This window comes from Amyelois transitella, chromosome 15, assembly GCF_032362555.1.
Source record: "Amyelois transitella isolate CPQ chromosome 15, ilAmyTran1.1, whole genome shotgun sequence".
NCBI classification, from domain to species: Eukaryota; Metazoa; Arthropoda; class Insecta; order Lepidoptera; family Pyralidae; genus Amyelois; species Amyelois transitella.
The window spans coordinates 2,089,222-2,106,475 of NC_083518.1; the positions used below are offsets into that span (position 1 = coordinate 2,089,222).

Here is a 17,254-nt window from a genome sequence, read left to right on the forward strand (position 1 = left end):
TTATGTCGTTTAACTATATTGATTTTAACACCTTTATGAATATTAAGTTTAATCGAAAGTGTGCAGGGCGATGTTATAGAATAAAAAGTTTTTTTTTTTAATTTTTATTTTACAGTCGTGAAGTTATCTTTTACTCAGTATTTTTGAATGAATTTTGTATTCAATATTGTTACTTATAAAAAAAATCTCAATGTCTTAGATGTCAATAGAATCAGCCTAAGATTATTCCTGACACAAATATCTCTCACAGAGCCATACTTACTGGATTCGAATTCCACGTTTAGATGAAAGGAATTGAGATTCAAAGTATGTCCCTGCCCACAGAATACTAACAGATAAAACGGCGATATACTGTGCCCTTTACACGAGATAAATTCATCAAATCTTATCAGATTCGCTGACAAAATACCACGAACGCGCCTTCAGCCCTTTCACTTTCTAAGGACTTAGGTCAGCATTGTCATCCATACTTTGAGAGCCACTTGTTGGATGCAAGTGTGCAATACTACGGTGCATCTCTATTGCACCCTGCGCACGCGCACATACACAGTCCCACGGTCCGTTACCCTCGTATATAAACCTGACTCGCGGTAACCTTGAACCCACACCGCTAACGCCACGGCATTTAACACAACGTATAGTAAAACTACCCCATTTTGGTTTCGGGATCGGTTGTGTGTGAAAACTATGTGAAGTGACATTTGGTGCTAACTCTGTAACAAGATGAAGGCCGTAATGCAAGCGGTGAGTGACCCCGGTTATCAAATCGATAGGTATAAATTAAGGTGCGAGTTATACAATCTTGGCAGAGATTTGGGAGTCAGTCGATGAGTGCTCTCAGTTAAAATAATAACTATTTATATTTTTGTTATGGATTTTCGAAAGATCAAATTAATAAATTAGATTTATATTTAGCAATTTTGTAAGAATGCCTATTATGGAAATATCCTTAATTTATAAGTTTATAATTTTTAAAAGTTCATAAAGATAATATTTTCTTCTTTCCCGCAACAATTGTTTATTGAATTTACAAAAAAAGAAATATCAAGTACGTTGTATTTGTAAACGAAACAAACAAGGTACTTTCAATAATTTTATGTGTACACAACAAAATAATTATTTAATATCTCTGGATTTGTAAGTGATCAATTCTAAATAGTTTCCATCAATATCATTTTACACTGAGAAACGTTATTTATAAAAACACACATATTCTATTCATTATTATCATTATTTCATTTGAAACAACAAAATATTCACAGAAATAAAGTTATTTTTATCACAATTATACAAAAGCATGTATTAATTTTCAGTTATAGATAAATTATTTAAAAATGTTAGTTTTTAAAGAATAAAAACACTATTTTTATTTAATTTATAAGTCAACTTTGTAAACGGAAAATGTTAAGTTTCCATAATAGTAATAATGCAAGAAAATTATATTTGAGTATTTGTCATAGTATTAATAATAAAAAAGTATAAGTTACGTTTCGATATACATATAACGTATAGTCTGTTAGATTTAAATACTATAACATAAATAAAAGTAAAAATAAAATATACATATATACTGTATTATACATACACTTTGCTATACAGTTTACCTTATAAATAGTTACATCATATCAGATAATCTCACACATTGTATATAATTAGTACAATTAACAACAAAACAACAAAGTTCAAGCCTCCTATCGTACATCGCGAGGCGCGGCGCTAACTTTGTGCGCATACGCATTCGATAAAATCGACATAAAGTAGGAAGACTTTGTATGTTTCGCAGAGTTCATTGTCGGATAAAGGAAGTTATAGGATAATTATTCATTAGAATATAATTTTTGGTTTCTTCCGTATACTTTCCATTGACGTCGTAAAAGGCGACTAAGGGATGGCTTTTAAACTTAAGATTCCGCTTGTAGGGGATGTGCTGGCAACCTTTGACTATTTGTATGTAAAGTCCATATTGTGAATACATAAATACATACATATGGTCACTTCTATATCCCTTGTGGGGTAGACAGATCCAACAGTCTTAAAAAGACTGATAGGCCATGCTCAGCTATTTAGCTTAATGATAGAATTGAGATTCAAATAGTGGCAGGTTGCTAGCTCGTCGCCTATAAAAGAATCACAAGTTTGTAAGCCTAAAATCTCATAAAACATCAGCAATAACCTGTAAATGAAATTCCTCTATACTATTTATAAGTGAATGGCACGACTGCACATATGTCGTGAAGAACTCTACTTTACTCTCGTGCGGCAATTAATTTATATGTGTCCAATTAACTAAGAGTGAAAACACATGAGTAGTTTATTGCTTAATGTGGTCAGTGCCTTGTCATTCCCAGTACTAAGACAAAAAGAATGGGACCGCTCCATCTTTTTCCCATGGATGACATACAATGCGACTAAGGGATTGGCTTAAAAACTTGGGATTCTTCTCTTAGGCGATGGGATAGCAACTTATCACTATTTGAATTATAATTCTATTATTAACTTCACTCTATTAATTATTAACTAAAAAGCTTATTAAGGTCAAACACACTTAAACCTTTTATAAAAATGTTCAGCTGAAACTGCTAGGCCTTTGACGTGAGAGTTTCAAGCATAGAGAAGAATTAATAGACAGTATCCCAAAATTCCCACGGGAAGGAAAAATAAACAAGAATCGTTAACGCTGCCGGAAATCCGACTATAATCTATTGAATATGCATCAGAACTTTACAGAAGTAACGTTCGTTTAATGCAACAATAGTAACGTTATTTATGGCTACTTATAATATCCTTCCGTTACTTAGGCGTGATGAGTTACTGATGGTCTAGGAATTATTTAACTCAGGAAGCCAAAAAAATTGCATGTTCTTTAATAAGTTTAGGGACAACGAGAAAATCTCTATGGGAATGAATGATTTTGACTGGACTTTAATCGGAACATACAAATTGTTATCGTTTTTTTTATATTCCATTAAATCAATGCGAACTAATACAACATCGTGATCACCTATTGGTACTGAAAAAAAATAATAAATTAAAAATAATAAATATAATAATATCTAATAAATTAATTAAAGTATAATAATAAATAAACTAAATTAATAATAATTCGTTTTTTTTTTTCAGTAAAAAAAATACTAAGAAAGTCATACACTTAATTGATACTTAGAATGATGGATTAGAATCTGATGCGCTTATCAAGATCTCATGAATGAACATTAAACTCAAATTCAATAAATTTATCGTGTTCGTACGAGACAGCAGTTTGAAATGATGAATGTATTTATTTGCTTATTATTCTCTTATAAGATGTATCTTAAGACCACCCAAATCTCAATAAATTATCTGATTTTTGTTCTTCAGGTCAATCAAAGGCGTATTGGTACTCGTATTTCTATGATTATTTACTTAGTCTCGACAAATCGAAGTAATAAAATAATAACATTGATGTTTCACTCCGGGCATTTTCCTATTTCCCTTGGAGACGAGGCCTGGATCACATTCATGATCACGCAATACAAAAGTCAGATACTTACACAGAGCGAATCGTCCAACTTTATTTCAGTTTTATTAGTTTTTAATCAAATATCACTACGAGAATTATATTTGTACGTATCATCACAAAACGATTAAAAGTACTTTAATACGTTTCTTTTAATGTTTCTTCTTAATTTGTATTTTGGAGTATAAAGTTATTTTAGGAATCATGTCTCTACTTTGTCTTCAATAAATGTTGTTCTTAGTAGGTAATAATATTATAGGTCCTATCGGTTTTTGTGAGATTTACAGTAATTTTCATTTAATTTTCATGATAACTATGTTATTCAAAACCAAAATCCATAATTACTTTCAGCTTTGCCAAGATACTCGTAGTTTATTCAATTACCTTAATGATTTAAATTAATGGTACCTATCTTGTTCATACCCGATGTGTAACAAACACACACAATTCATCATCGATTTGTCACATAAACTTATTATTCGCTGCATTGATTCGGAATAATTGACTGCACAGTACTAACTGCTATTATAGCCACTATACTATGGTTATAGGAGCGTTTGATCATGAGCTGGCAAAAGGGAAACCTGGTTATTGACGGGCCGTTGACCAGAACTATTAAAGTGATTCTATGCTGAAGATGTAACTAGGAATTGTTTATTGAAATTACTTGTTGGGTTAGGCTAGTTAAAACCTAATTGCGTGGAGAAAATATTATTTATAGGATGATTTCTACTTATAATAATTTGGGATGCATTTATGAGAACACTTATCTTCATGCGCCTCGGTGGTAGAGTAATGTTAGTATCCAATTGACAAATTAAAGGTGCTCGTTTGAATTTTACTGCTGTCATATTATATTGAATTTTATTATACCAAGCAATGCTTTTAGGGAAGGAGTCACTGTTTATAAGCGGAATCAGAATCCGCTGTAGTTTAAAAGACATAAATAGATGTTAAATAAATAAACAAAATCTTGACATTTTCAAAGAAAGTAATTCTCTCTAGAAACATGTATTTAATATTAAATATGTTTCTAGTTGAGGGCCCAATTAATATAAAATAACATGACGTAACTCAAATTTATCGTAGCCCACAAGTGGGCCAATTCTGGGACATTCACGTAACTTCGATAAATCATAGAGAAAGCCATATTGTGGGGTATTTATAAATTTAACCTTACGACAATGGCATATATTTGTTTTATGAGTGATTCTCATTAGTTAGACGATATAATTTTGTAAGTTATTGAATTTTTTTAAATTATTTATTCGAATCACCCTCTTTTTGTTAGCGACATTGACATATCATATTTGTGAAGAGGCGTATGCAACACCGTTGTATCATTATCGGGTCTGCTTCAAATTTTTTTTTAGCAAAAACAGTTAAGTCAGAATAAATTGATTTAAATATTAGTAGGTATCAAATTGAGGTACTTTTTGATCCATCCGACTTTGAGATCACCTGTCGCAATTATCAAGATAAAAAAATATCTTTCTGTTTTCGTAGATCCTTTTATTAAATAACATCATTCAGCTATATTATTTTAATACACAAATAAAATTGAAAACCAATGAAATGTCTTAACCAAAAGACAGGTCCGTGACAACGAAAAAAATGGCGATACCAATTTCTTGGTGTAGCGCAGTGTCAAGATTCACTTTCATCCCTGACATGAAATTCTTCTTCGCTTAGCAAAAGCTAATTGATGTCATTGATATTATAAGCACAATTTATCCCTATATACAAAACACATTAACAAGGCTATAAATCCAAACTACGTAATCCCTGTCACGTGTCAAAGGTCGCGGAGACGCGAAGATGGTAGGATTTCACTGCCCTTTACTAGGAGCTTTTCACCCAGCGAAAGCTCTTCCTACTATGTTGCTTTTAACTTGCTACTACCTGTTATCTACCTATGACCGTGGGAAAGGGGAATGTTGATAGGGAAATTGAATTGAGTGGCGTATCAATTAGATGGATAGACTTGCGTGGATATATTTTAGTTGGTAACTTGTCATTGTTGGTGCAAGTAAGGATTACTATTTAGGTTTTTTTTGTTTATTGTTTGATTGGTTAGCTATTCGGAACTAGAGCTTAAAGCTTCCTCATTGAACTTGACCGTATTATTTTCTTTCTTATATCGCACTAGCTTTTACCTGCAGCTTCGTCCGCGCGTATTTAGCGCCACCTACAAAAGAATGAATCTGACGGCCTCTGTGGCGCAGCGGTAGTGCGCTTGTCTGTGTCACCGGAGGTCCCGGGTTCGAATCCCGGCCAGGGCATGATGAGAAACGAACTTTCTCTGATTGGCCTGGGTCTTGGATGTTTATCTATACACGTATTTATTATTATTATAAAATTATTATAAAATATCATTATAGTATCATTGAGTTAGTATCTCGTAACACAAGTTTCGAACTTACTTCGAGGCTAACTCAATCTGTGTAATTTGTCCCTACCTATACTTATACTTACAACTACCTATACTTTTTAGTGCGATGAAAGGTACCCTATGTCCTTTTCTGTACACCGCACCATATGTTTGCTGAATTTCATGTAAATCTGTTCAGTGGTCAACTGTTAAAACGTACAAATAAACAAACTCACTTTCGTTTGTGTAATATTAGTCTGGAAGTTTGGCTAGTATGAATATTCTTAAGATTCGTGGGTCGGCCTCAGACCATGTGATTACAATCTTAGGTAAATAAGGAAATCAGACACTCGTCTGATGTCCGTCACGAATAACCTAATCCAGCTTTGGTTGTGTTTTTTCAAATTTTTTGAAGTAAGCACACTTTGATATTACGTTTTATCAATAAACGTACTATAACACACCATAATTTACATAATAATGTGGTGGTATAAAACTGGTAAGGCTCGACATTTGACCCGAAGCTGCAGCATTTGCAATTTAAGCACGCTATTGAAAGCTAAAGTCGCCATGTTAAGCTTTCTATTGTGGAAATCTGCTCACGACATTCTGCCTCCATCTGGTATTCTTGTGACTATTATTTATATCTTTTACTGTGCGTTTCATGGCACTTAGAACAGGACTTCTATTCCATAGATGTCGCAAAAGGCGACTAGCAGAATAAGCACATTATTCTGGTGCAGTACTACTGTGGCAACTTCACTAACGTCACATGCCATCAGCCAATGATAGTAAGAATACAACGCGTTTAGCAAATAGCAGCAAAGAATTCTAATCTTGGAATTTTTCTTTTAAGCAGTGTAATAACTATCTACTGTATTTAAATTTGGATCTCAATTACATAATTAAGACATCCAGCTGAAAGGGGTCTTTGAGACATTTCAAGGTTGTTAAGTTATCCTGTATCCTTCTACTCTTCACTATCAAGTTTACAAAATTTCATGAAAATCGGTTCAGTGGTTTTGAAGCGAAAGACGGACAAACAAACACACTACACATTTGTTATATTAGTATAAATAAAACGAATATTTGTAACAAGGTAGACGCTGAAAATATCGCAAGGTAAACGACCGTTAATTCTGTGATACATTTTAATAACCATTTCACGGCTGAAAAGATACATCATGTCACTATCACATACATTCCAAGTGCGCACGCGCCGTTCATGACAATCATTCTAGGCAGCTGTTAATCAATACACAAGCATGTTGTTTCATTAGAATGATTCATTAGTATGATATATATGGACAGTTATAAAGTTTTGTGAAAGGCGTTGAAATTTTACATGTTTATATTTTCCGTTTAATTTAGCAGACTTAAGGCACAATACAACTGTTACAAAATACATTTAAATAATAACATTAATTTTCAAAAATAAAACATACATACATATAGCTATGTCTATATCCCTTGCGGGGTAGACAGAGCCAACAGTCTTGAAAAGACTGAATGGCCACGTTCTGCTATTTACCTTAGTTTATCATAAAAATTACGGAACATACTAAAAGTTATCACGTTTCTTGTTGTATGTTATTTTGAACAACTTCCAAAGGTTATTTATACTTAATTAATATTTTTTTTTAATATTAAAAATGACAATACACTCAACCACAAATTTAAAGAGGTTTAAGGTAGGAATGATTCCTCTGCGCTAAGTGAAACTTTTTGATGCGATAAAACATTTGTGCAAAATGGGTACACAATCATATGGCAGATAGTTCTTCTAACATTAAATCCACCTATAGTGCTAGTGTAGGCAGAGATCACTGCATACTTCTTTCGCTTCATCCAGATTCATAACTCTCTTAATGCATTCAAAAAGTTTAAATAAACATATTATTTAAAATCGTTAGGTAGCCCTTCAACTTGTAATTCATACATTGTATATCTTTGATGTGATTGAAGGAGAAACTTGTATATGGTAATGGTGGTAAAATCGTCTTGAAAAACTTGTACACAGCTATCTTGGAATAGGTTACTAATTAGTTTCAAGTCCATATACAAAGTACTTGGTTAATTTTATCCTGGTTGAAAGTAAAAGTTGAAATCTCAAAGAGTAATTATAAATTAAAGGTAGCATAAAGTGAAGGCATCAAAATCAGTATCACCTATTGATATAATTAAAATTGATCATTGATTTAAGATTTATCATTAGAAACGAATAAAGTTTATTTGTTTTTATTTGTAGAGAAGTTCTCTCTTCTTTATTAATAATATCAAATGCTCTTTTTATAGAAGTAAAAGAAAGATCTGTTTTTTTTATTTCATAATAAAATAAAAGTTATCGTAATGATCTGAAGGCATCCCAAAATATGTACCATATTATCTATTAGTAAAAAAAAATATAATTTAAATTTCATTTTGTTTCAGATACGGTTACTAGTAGTCATACAAATCATCAGAAATGTCCGTTGTCAAGATGGATTCAGCGATCGAGACTTACTGCGTCTCCAACAGATGGCTTCCAACGATGGCCAGGTTGAAACCATCACTAGTTACAGTACCAACATCATTCAGAGGGATCCGAATAGTCAGTCGATTAGTTCGGTGAGTGTACAATACCATATGACAGATCCTGAGAACAATGAAGAATACAACAGAGCAGATCGAACAAGAACAAGAAAAGTGTACCGAATTAAAAATCCCTTTGAACATCAAAATCATCAGGATGATCATCACGAGACCAACACTGCTGAAACACAAGACAGCGGCACCGCAGCTAGTAACCAGTATGCAGCTATGCAATACTCCCTGCCACCCGAAGAGTTCCTGCAGCAAATGAGAGCGGAGAATCAATACTATCAGCAACAACAAGTATCTACTCAAGCCCCTCATCTTAGCTACACAGCCACCCCACAACCCCAATACCAATATTCCACAATATCCCCAAATTATGACGACAACAACCATCAGTCAAACCAAATACCCCAACTTGAACCGAAAATGTCTGTTGGTCAAAATTATTTAACTAATACAAACTCGTATCAATACGGTGGTGGTAATTCTTATAATTTTGATAGTATTCAAAGTACACCAGCGTCTGTAACGCCACTTATATCAACGCCTCTTCCAAATAATCAATATGTGGGTACACAGTCAAACTCTTACGTTTCTAGTTCTTCGCCGATTTATATATCTAGTCCACCTAATTTGCAATCGTATGTTTCATCTCCATTATCAAATATTCAAGATGTATCTCCAGATTACAGCAATAGAGTGAGCTCAACTATAGGAAGCAACTCCCTTAATTACGAAAATGAGTTCCAAAAAAAGATGATGATAGATCATTATGATAATTCCGCTCATGGAGTAAGATACCCGGTAAACATGCAACAATACCAAAATGATTATCCATCCTCTACTCCGGTTCCTTCTTCGTCTCCTTATTCAGATCAAAGTCATGATTCGTGGCGAAATCAACAAAATGGAATTAACAGTGTATCGAAATCTCTTCAAGAATTATCACTTACTCAGTATCAAAATTATCCATATAATAATAATCAACAAGATTTGAGATCAGATGCTAATGATAACTCGAATAGTGACAACCACCGGATGGGAAATGTACCAGCTGCTAACAATTTATATCTAAATTATGCTCAACCAGAATATCAATCGGATAACTTGAAGGGGCGAATAAAAAGCTTTGAAGAAAATGGTCAAAATAATAACTATTACTCACATGGTGATTATGGATGGAAACTTCAAAATAAAAAGGCTTTAGTAAGTACAGAAAATTATCCGCAAGGAAGCTTTGGAAGATATCAATACTCTAATCAGCCTTCAGCTTTACAAAGTTCACCAGGTATGGCGGTAAGTCAGATGAATTTCCATATGGATACCGGCAGGCCGCAGAACTATGACCAAGTATCAAAGTCAAGCGCCGATACCATAGATACCCAAGATTTTGCTAGAGCAGCAGCAAAAGCACAAGAAAGACAGCAACAACAACAACAGCAACAACAACAGCAACAACTATACGGGAATAACTATCCGACAAACTACAATATACCGAATCCAACACCTGGACCTAATTATGGCATCAATGACAAGCAAAGAAATAGATTCAATGAAAACACAAATTCTAATAACTATCCATACAATGGCAATTTGCAAACAGATTTAATAACAGCTTCACCTTATTATTATACAAACTCAAAAGATAGCAGTTATGATCAGAAATCCAAATTACCATTTGACCATGACAAAGCTTTGAAAAACATTGTTCCCATAGATGTTTCAAATGTAGTTGGAAACTCAGAATCACAAGTAAGAGGGTTAGGAGGCCAAGATAATAATAACAGATTTAATGTACAAAACTCAGGCAAAAATCAACTTGAAGAAAATTTGAAGCAATATTACAGATCGGTCACAGATGCTTACTATAAAGATAAAAACTCTATTTATGGATTCAATATAAAAACAAAGCCAGAAGACATATTAAACAGCGAAAGCAAGCAACTTGACTCAAATTTACCATTTTATGCAAAGCAGCAACAAATTCAAGATTCTCTGTATAATCTACAAGACAAACGTTACTTTGAAGGTTCGAGTGCATCTCCAACTTTTGTTTCATCACCAAATAGTCCATATCAAGATAATTTCCAATCATCAGCAAACATTCAGCAACAAGGTTTACAGCGACCACAAAACACCATGCCTAGTGATATCGCGAATATATTGAAACTTAATGACGTACCATATCGTTTTTCCTCCAGTTTATCAGAAGGAGATACGTTGCGGTTTAATAACAATTTTGATACAGCAGTGATACCTACTCCTTTGCCAACTAGAATTAACCAGAATGTTGGAAGCCACCAAATTGATGTCTCGATTCTTAACAAACTGTTGAATAAACAAACTCCACTTAATCTTAACAGGCCCGATATTGACCCTCAGGCCAGTGGATTAATATCGAATATAAACGGATTTAAAGTTGCTAACCCCTTCAATGTAGATCTCAAATTAGTTGCAGATATGTTAAAAGGAAAACCAGCAATTGATGATAGTCATTTATTACCTTTGGGTAACCAATTCAGTAAGACCATCCCTTTGAAACTAGATTTATCGCAATTGCAACAATTACTTTTGAAAAATGATAATACTGGTAGTTATGCATCAATAAACGATGGTTTAAGTGCCTTTGCTAATCCATATTTGGATTTTTATAATCCTGGGCGACCTTACCAAGGTGTAAAGTATTCTCGTAGTCAAGAAGAAGAAGAAAGTGAGAGTATTATACCAATAGCAGATGCTTCCAACAACCATCCTATTGGTGCAGTTATAGAACAACTGGATGACATATCAAATGAACGCGAAGCAAGTACTGGATCAGATGTCACAGCTCAAGACGATGAAGGCTTGCCGAATAAATTCGAAAAACGCCCTAAGCATGCCATTATTTCAGGACACAGGATAGCTGATAGACACCGACATCCAAACTCTTTGCAAGGTCAGCGTTCATATCAAAGAAAATATCCAAAGTTACATTCAGATGAACCCTATCCTTTGTTAAAACCGCCTCCGCCTCAGACAAAAAGTCGGGAATCTCGTAATAACTTTGAAAAGAAAAACACTAAGCGACGTCGTTATAAGCCGAAGCTAGTTCGAGTTATGAAAACTGAACCTTTATATGAAGCTGGTACCAATACTGAAGAAGAAGACGAAGCTTCCGTTCCGACGTTACTACGGCCACCGCCGCCTATCGCTGATGCTAAAATGGATAGACTTGATGATGAGGAAAATACGTAAGAAAACACTTTCATGTATTACTAATTAAGTCAATAGTTTTAATTTATAGTCTGTTGAACTGATCTTATAGTCTGACAATAGGTATTAAGCATGTATTTTTTTAATCTTATCGCCTAATCAACTTTATTTATTTAAGCTCGGTGGCATTGTTTTTTTCAAAAGAGTTTTTCTTCTACATCATACGTTCCGTAAAATCAAGTGTAAATATTTTAAGCGTAGATACGTCAAGGTTATTGAACAATAAATGTGACAAAAGACAGCTACATTTTAGATGGTGTTTACGTAGGAGTTAGGTAAATGAATATATTTTAAATTTTTGATATTATGTAAAATCTGTGCGTAAAATAGAATAAAAAGTTATTAAAATACTTATGCAATTGACCTTTAAAATATTTCATTAAATTTTCACGGACGTCTTTAAGAATTTTATGAATAATGTTTATTTTCTTCCATATTTTGTTACCGCATTTATTAATTTTGAAAGCTTGAGTATTGTTATGTTTTAAAAGAAACCAACATCCAGAATCTGGGTGTATTGTTATTAATATAAGGTTGTTATATCTACTGTAAATAAACTAAGCTAAGTTAAATTATAATGACAAATCTGACGAGTAGGTTGTAAATATTCGATTCCTTCCTTTATTCATTAGTAATGTTATTTTGTGATACCTTAAGAACAATTTTGGTATTGTTGAGTAATTGCAATTGTTGTGAAATTGTTACAAATAAAGATTTTCGTTAATTAATTTGTAATTTATTATGACCCAATTGCTGTACCCACAATAATTAATTTCATACAAACTTTCATATCTTAAACAGTGTTTTTTTAATATTACGCAGGTGGAGATACTGTGTCGAGTGATTCTCTGATATGAACAAAAGTAAGTCAAACAATATACTTACTTTTTGAGTGAGTTTATTAAGTGTTTTCCTGAAAATGGCTGATAAGTTACTTTTCTGTTCAGAGGTAGCAAACATTTTCTAGGTTTCGAAATTAAAAAATGAGAGAGTGAGGTAAATTACATAGATGTGTGTGTCCGATGTAAACTACATTCGATGTTAAATTTAAATAATGTTTTTAGGTAATACATAATATTAGTAATGTTTTACACTCGTTGTAGTTTCAGTTTTTTTTTCATTCATTTTTCAGATCAAAACAAAGTTATAAAACGTGGTAATGCCTTCATCTGCGAAACTGAAAATTCTAATTTCGAATCTCAGACTTTGTTTACGGAAGAACTTTTGCCAAAGAAAACTATATTATCAACTGATTCTCAGGAAACTTTATGTAACACACAAAAAGAACCCCCCGACTCTCAGCCTTATGATGATTATTTACCCTATAGTAAAGAAGAGACTACTCAATTTTACCTATAACAATATCATTGTTTATGACTGTTTGCCGTTATAATAAATGAGTAAAATAATAATTAGTTCCGTTTTGTTTTGGATATTAATATTAATACAATATAAAAAAGGTTGACAATCCCTAATTTATTCTATTTCATAGAATATTCAGAAACGAACGCTACAAGCTTGATTTACGTAAAAAACTAGGATGGTTTTGTTCAGGGTAGAATCTTCTAAAATGAAAGTTGAGAGAGATGCAATCAATTTTAAAATGGCACGTCTACCGTGTCATACGCCACACGTTAAAAAATATATGACGCGGCTGCCTGTCATCCGCAACGAACCGGTTAAGGACATTTCCCGATATTTCCTTGGGGACGGAAATTAACCGGATATTTTTATGTTTGTTTCATCTTATTCGCTATGCCACAATAGAAGTAAAATAATTGAAAAAGGTTTTACGATCGTTATAAGAGACAAAAATTATATTTACTTCGCTGGAAATAACACAGTTTCAGTAAATATAGTTAAAACTAATATACTTTATCATACTAACTAGAAGTTTTCTCCTCACACGGAGATTTAATGGATGCATGATACTTAATTATTCAGAGTTTTTGAATTATTCAGTGAAAATGAGAGTCGTGTTACACGTAATTATGATGATAATTCGAGCTGCCAGATGACATCATAGCACGTATCATTGATGATTTCTCCCGAATCATTTAAATGATCGTCCGCAGATCAGTGTCCTCAAGAACAATTCTTAATACTGAATTGATTCTCTGTCTGATAACTGCTTTTTTACTTAAAATAGAGTTCTTAAGTTTTGCAACAGAGTTTTGTAAATACCTGACTAGTATTTGGAGATTTGGAATTCGCGAGTAGTTTTTAACTTTATTAGCCTGCTATAAATTGGAGTAATCCTATTTGTTTATCCGTCATTAATTAAATTCAAATCTTCAAACAGGTCATCTCATATGAAAGTCAACGTAACTGATAACTAACTACATTTCATATTTCAAGTAATGCAATTCACATCAATTCTTAACCTTGCATACGAGACATAACTGTTTTATATGCTTAGCATATGTAAGTTTATTTGTTTTTTGTGTCTCTAATAAAGGAATTTTTAAAGTTAGTAAAGACATAACTACTATATAAAATAGGAACGTTTTCAAGTTCTACAGTCGTAATTATGGTTACATATAAAGTCATATTTCAAGCGAAAACAGATATAAAAAATTGATAAATCGGTCTTGTTATTCAAAATTTAAATTAAATCGTCTACTCTCTTGTCCCAGTTGCATACTCTGTCACTGTGCTACGGGGCCTAGGGTCCGCTTTGCAATTTTTCTCTTTCCATTTTGTACCATCTGCAGTGTCTTCAATTTTAAGACCATTGTCACGCACATCATATTTCGCGTCATCAATTCAAGATTATATTAAGTCACCTTAATAAAGCACAATTAATTAATAATTACCATATAGAAATCATGTATTCAATAATTACAGTCTTCAATTGTTGATCTCATGTTATTGTCCATCTAATAAATGTTCTCGGATGGTTCACTTGCGTGTGTTCTGCTTTCTGCGCGTGCGCACATCGGCCCCATACTTCTTTTGTGATTGGATCAAATTATGAAACTTTTTGTGGGATAAATCTTGTCTGATGTCTTGGGTTACGAAGTATGATATCATGTGCTATTGACGTTGCATTGTTGAATTTAATTATATTTCAAACTACATGGTACTTATAAACAAATTGCCCTCCACCAATCTCTTTGTATCTATTTGTACAATTCTCTGGAAACCACAATTTTTGAAGCATAACTAGATTGACTCAATGACTGCTACTTTTAGTACTAGTTACTAAAAATAATTAACTACTACTACTCTTATATATATACTGTTTTATTTTATTCGAATATTTCCTCATTTACCTCAATGCACCAAATTGTAAAGTTTTGAGTTAAAAAAAATAAGAATTTTTTAAACCTTGGTTGGGAATTAAAGGTGGTTCGGGACCCTCTTTATTAAATTAGGGAATATTTTTTTAACAGCAATATGTAGGTAATTCAAATAATTACGGTTTCTCAAAATATATAGGTTTCTCTATATTTAAAGTACTAAAAATTTTGATGAGACAATGACAAATTCTGTAAGCTATCACCGCGACCTTCTTTGGTAACTCTTGAAAACTAATTTCTAATCTAATTTCCATAAAACTCGTAACTTATTAGGAAATCGTTACAATATTTGTGATGCGCCTATATTCCTATGGCAGTTAAGGAATTAAGTAATAGTTGAATTAATTCGTGCATATATTTCCGTTAGAGCGAGACAAACAAACCAGTTCGTCACTTTCGGCAACGAATTGGTTTGAATTAGTGGCGGATATAAATATGAAGAAAACAGCCGAATCCACACAAACAAGCGAGGCTTGTTGTAGGAGGAACAAGTTGACGCGGTAGCCAGCGATTAGCTAACCAATATGGCTACTTTTGTAAGTATCGATAAAAAGTTCATCGACAATATGACATAGTATATTGACATCTTTATTGAAAAGTGTGTTACACAGTCAAAGTACACCGAAAATAAGGGTTAAAATTTTCAGTTTAAGAAGCAAATTGTAACTGGGTCGGTTTTTGTTTCAGACAAAATTGGCATTCTTAGCCATCCTAGTGAGCAGCAGTTACGGGGGAGTGTTGCACGGACAAAGCCATCATGATGTCATCGAGCACCACGACCACGTAGACCATGTCGACCATCATACATCAGGCCTTTCAGCTCCTGGTGTCTCCAGTTACGGCGGCTCCAGTGCTTTGGCACACTCCAGTTTTTCACCTAGCAGCTTCCCGGCTGGATCTCTTCCCTCGGCTACTTATAGCGGCGCTGGATTCGTCGGTGGAGCTGCCTCTCACGGGCTCGCTGGCGCGTCACTTCACTCACACTCTTTTGATGGATCAGCGTTAACTGGAGCGGCGTTAACCGGACCCGCATTAGCTGGAGGAGCAATTGGTGGCGTTGTAGCTGGAGGCGCGATCGCCGGTGGACTTGGAGCAGGATTGGCTGCACCTTTGCCTGGCGCAGGATTAATTGGAGCGGCCGGAGCGCTCGGTGCTGCCGGCGTAGCGGCTCCAGGCGGCGAAGCCCCCCCACCAGGACCCAAAGCCCCCGTCATCAACGAAATTCACGGCCTGGCCAACGGCAACGGAGCTCCGACTCGGTACCGCGTCCGTGAAGAACGCTACAACGTTTACAGACAGGTCACTCACAGAGTGCCACAGCCCGTGCCTGTTCCAGTCCCTCAGCCCGTACAAGTGCCTGTACCCCAGCCTTACCCCGTCCAAGTACCAGTCGTAAGAAACGTCCCAGTACCAGTTGTCAAGATTCAACACGTGAAAGTTGACAAGCCCGTGCCTTACCCGGTAGAGAAGATTGTGAAAGTGCCCGTGGAGAAGGTCGTACATGTTCCCGTTGAGCACCCAGTACCCGTTGAGAAAGTCGTCGAAGTCCCTGTTGTGAAGTACGTGAAGGTACCTGTGCCAGTTGTGAAGACTTACCCGGTTCCTCATGTGAAGACGGTCCACCACAAGGTGCATGAACATCACCATTCCCACCACGGCCACGGCTGGCACGGCTGGTAAATGCCAAGATGGCGCTGATGATTTGCAGAGCCATATAAAAAAGTATAACACCTTCGTGTTAAGATGGTATACTTTTCTATGTGGCTAACTGTACTTACACGGGTTTTTGTAAATATCTAGCTCATCGCGAGGCTGCTATCTAGGGTGTAAACTAAGTCATTAATTTAGGAGATGTAATTCATGTCGTTTTGTAAATAGTAATGTAGCGTTACTTTATTAAAACGAATATCCAAAGAATATCTTATTTTTTATTTATCACTCGCCCCTTGGTATAAATAAATTAGTAAAAATAGCCAGCGTAGAGAAACAAGCAAAATTCTAAGATTAGAACCTCATTAAACTGTGAATTTCGATCAGCTGTTTTTTGTACTTTAATATTAAAGTCGTAATGTGTATATTTTAAGAACTATTGATAATCCACCATAAAGGATATAGACATGATATATATGTGTTAAAAATAAGCGAGCTTATTTACCAATTTGCCTAAAGAACCCTCCGGAAAAGTGGCCTGATTTTATGTATGAACATATTACCATATAAATGCAGCCAAAACCAAAGAATGACTTCTTTTGCTTG

General features: G+C 34.3%; 2 protein-coding genes across 2 annotated transcripts; both read left to right on the forward strand.

Annotated features, from left to right (window-relative positions):
* Window positions 1-723: 723 nt before the first annotated feature.
* LOC106139751 (myb-like protein P) lies at window positions 724-11,678 on the forward strand. Its single transcript, XM_060948018.1, has 2 exons — window positions 724-744; window positions 8,298-11,678. Exons 1-2 carry the CDS (start codon window positions 724-726, stop codon window positions 11,676-11,678), a joined length of 3,402 nt encoding a protein of 1,133 aa, XP_060804001.1.
* A 3,844-nt stretch (window positions 11,679-15,522) lies between these two features.
* LOC106139750 (uncharacterized) lies at window positions 15,523-16,678 on the forward strand. Its single transcript, XM_013341246.2, has 2 exons — window positions 15,523-15,534; window positions 15,686-16,678. Exons 1-2 carry the CDS (start codon window positions 15,523-15,525, stop codon window positions 16,676-16,678), a joined length of 1,005 nt encoding a protein of 334 aa, XP_013196700.2.
* The last annotated feature ends 576 nt before the right edge of the window (window positions 16,679-17,254 follow it).

Bases quoted from the DNA above. Each gene is read 5' to 3' on its own strand.
- LOC106139751 (XM_060948018.1), top strand. From the start codon at position 724: ATGAAGGCCGTAATGCAAGCG. The intron at 745-8,297 runs GTGAGTGACCCC...ATTTTGTTTCAG, and splicing joins TGAAGGCCGTAATGCAAGCG to ATACGGTTACTAGTAGTCAT.